Here is a 2,635-nt window from a genome sequence, read left to right on the forward strand (position 1 = left end):
AACATTTCTTATAGAAAAGTAATTTCATTGAAATATTATTTGTAAATTTTTAGTTTTTTAGTTAGATATATTATTCATTTTCTAAATAATTTAGAGCAATTAGGACCACTACATAGTTTTTTTTAAACAGAATTTTATTCTTTTATAATTAATTTTTATTATTAAAAATAAAGGTAGAAATGTATTTTAAAATAAGAGCAAACATTTATGAAATTCATGATTTCATATATAGTATCAATTATTAAAAATACTTAAAGAAGGATGGAAATGTCTTTTCACATTAAGAACATACATTCATAATTTTATATATAATATAGATATGACAAAATATTCACCATAAATTTTAACTATTGAGGCAATAGTCATTGCGCAGATATAATTAATAATTATTCAGCGCAAATGTTTATTTTTAAGAAAGATAATTAGTCGGGAGAAAAATCATATTTCTTCTAGCGATTCTATGTAAAAGACTAGACAGGGATTCAATTGTTCAAGAATGAAATGGTAGTGCAGACACTATTCCCATGTCTCAGCTTCTCTCAACTGTAAAAGGAGACATATAATTGACAAAATATTCGTACTTTTGGCTTCAGAAACATAAATACGTATTGCAGGAAAGGAATCTCTACAAAATTTGTTCTTAGATTTTACAACAAACTCAAGAGTCGGTTCCCTTGTGATCTCTCAGATGTACACATTCAGAAGAGTAGAGCTCTCAGACACACCGTCTTATGTTAGAACAAAAAGAATCAACTAATACTTCAATCATAGATCTATCCGAGAATTTAGCCACTTTAACCATCCCCACACCGGCAAATTTGAATGTGAAATGTGAAATGATCCGTCGTTTTGTTAATCTGCATCAACTCAAGAGCACTAGTTAACTGCATCTCAGGATTCATTTTCCGATTTTGCATCACTTGTCTCACCAAGAGTGAAGCGGACAAACCGCCTGACTTTTATGTTCTCCCCGAGCCCAGCAACAGTTTGCTTCACCAAGTCCTTCACTAGCATACTGTCGTTTTTAATGAAGGACTGCTCCAGAAGAGCCAGCTCTCCGAGCCTCTTTGTGACTCTTCCCTCGACAATTTTCTCCCTAATGTTCTCGGGCTTGGACTGAATATCCTCTCTCTGCATCTCCATTTCCTTCTCTTTGTTACGAATATTTTCTGGGATATCATCAATTGATACATACTGCACTTGCGGGCAGGCAACAACTTGCATTGCTAGATCATCGACTAATTCTTTGAAATTTTGGCTTCTACCCACGAAGTCAGTTTCACAATTAACTTCAATTAGAACTCCAATACGGGAATCGTGGATATAGCATCCAATTCTACCTTCAGCGGCAAGTCGGCTAGATTTTTTGTCGGCAGCAGAGAGACCCTTCTTCCTGAGGTATTCTTGTGCCTTCTCAAGGTCACCTCCAGTTTCAGAAAGAGCTTTCTTGCAATCCATCATTCCAGCTCCAGTTTCCTCCCGCAATTGTTTAACCAGTGCAGCAGAAACTACAGTTTTTGGTGGCCTACATGTAGTAGAAAAAGTATTAATCAATGGCACAGTGGACAACATCTAATCACATGCAAAATTTATTCGGAATGGGATATGCATGTACAAGATCATGGATCTCACACCCAGTATTAGTAGCTGCAATTTGCAGATCATGCAGGCCCAGATGAACTCATTTAAGACACTCACTCATGCAAGTAAATAATCGTATTCCATGTATTAGAATTTTCTTTATATGTTTCCACAAAAAAATCATTGCTTATATATAGAACTGTCAGAGAGCAAGCAATGGGCCAATGTATTAAAGCATTACCTTGCTGCTTAAGAAGCAGATAATTGAGTGATCATTATCATCCATTGCAAGCAACTTATTTTGAACTCTATGAACTTTCTATCTTACCACATGATTGGTTATCATAAAAAATAAGGCAGCAAGTTGCACAAATATATAGTATAACAGATCATATACTTACTCCTCTACAGTTTCTTTGGTTTCAGCAGCTGCAGGCTCCTGTTTTACGGATGCGGGATTTGGTTTAGCAGCAGTTTGGGCAGCAACCTCTGCAGCAAAATCTTGGTTTTTCTTTTCCAAACCATCTCCTAGGTTGTAGCGCACAAATCTCTTGACTTTAATGTTCTCCCCAATCGTTGAAATGGTCTGCTTCACCCAGTCCTTCACCACTATTTTATCATCCTTGATAAATGGCTGCTCCAGTAAGGCAAGCTCCTCCAGCCTCTTCCTAATACGCCCATCAACAATCTTGGATCTAATTTGCTCAGGCTTTGACAACAGATCTTCCTTCTGCATTTCTATTTCTTTCTCCTTATCAACAATCTCTTTTGGAACATCTTCAGTACTAAGGTATTGTACTTGAGGGCATGCAGCCACTTGCATGGCTAAGTCCTCAACCAGTTCTCTAAAAATGTCACCTCGAGCAACAAAATCTGTCTCACAGTTCACCTCTATTAGGACACCAATCCTGCTATCATGGATGTACGCACCGATTCTTCCTTCAGCTGTGGCCCTACTGGCTTTCTTATCAGCACTAGCTAAACCTTTCTTTCGGAGGTATTCCTGAGCTTTAACTATGTCTCCTCCAGTTTCTGATAAAGCTTTCTTGCAATC

At 37.0% G+C, this 2,635-nt stretch overlaps 1 protein-coding gene across 1 annotated transcript in view; it reads right to left on the reverse strand.

Moving 5' to 3' along the window:
* The window catches only part of LOC105173535, a 5,743-nt gene continuing 3,674 nt past the window's right edge, over positions 567-2,635 (reverse strand). Inside the window, 2 exon segments of the mRNA XM_011095315.2 lie at positions 567-1,525; positions 1,983-2,635. The exon segment at positions 1,983-2,635 is cut by the window's right edge and continues 10 nt beyond it. Of these exon segments, the coding sequence (XP_011093617.1) occupies positions 892-1,525; positions 1,983-2,635 (1,287 nt within the window). The 3' untranslated portion in view covers positions 567-891.

The sequence above is a fragment of the Sesamum indicum genome, linkage group LG11, assembly GCF_000512975.1.
Source record: "Sesamum indicum cultivar Zhongzhi No. 13 linkage group LG11, S_indicum_v1.0, whole genome shotgun sequence".
NCBI classification, from domain to species: domain Eukaryota; kingdom Viridiplantae; phylum Streptophyta; class Magnoliopsida; order Lamiales; family Pedaliaceae; genus Sesamum; species Sesamum indicum.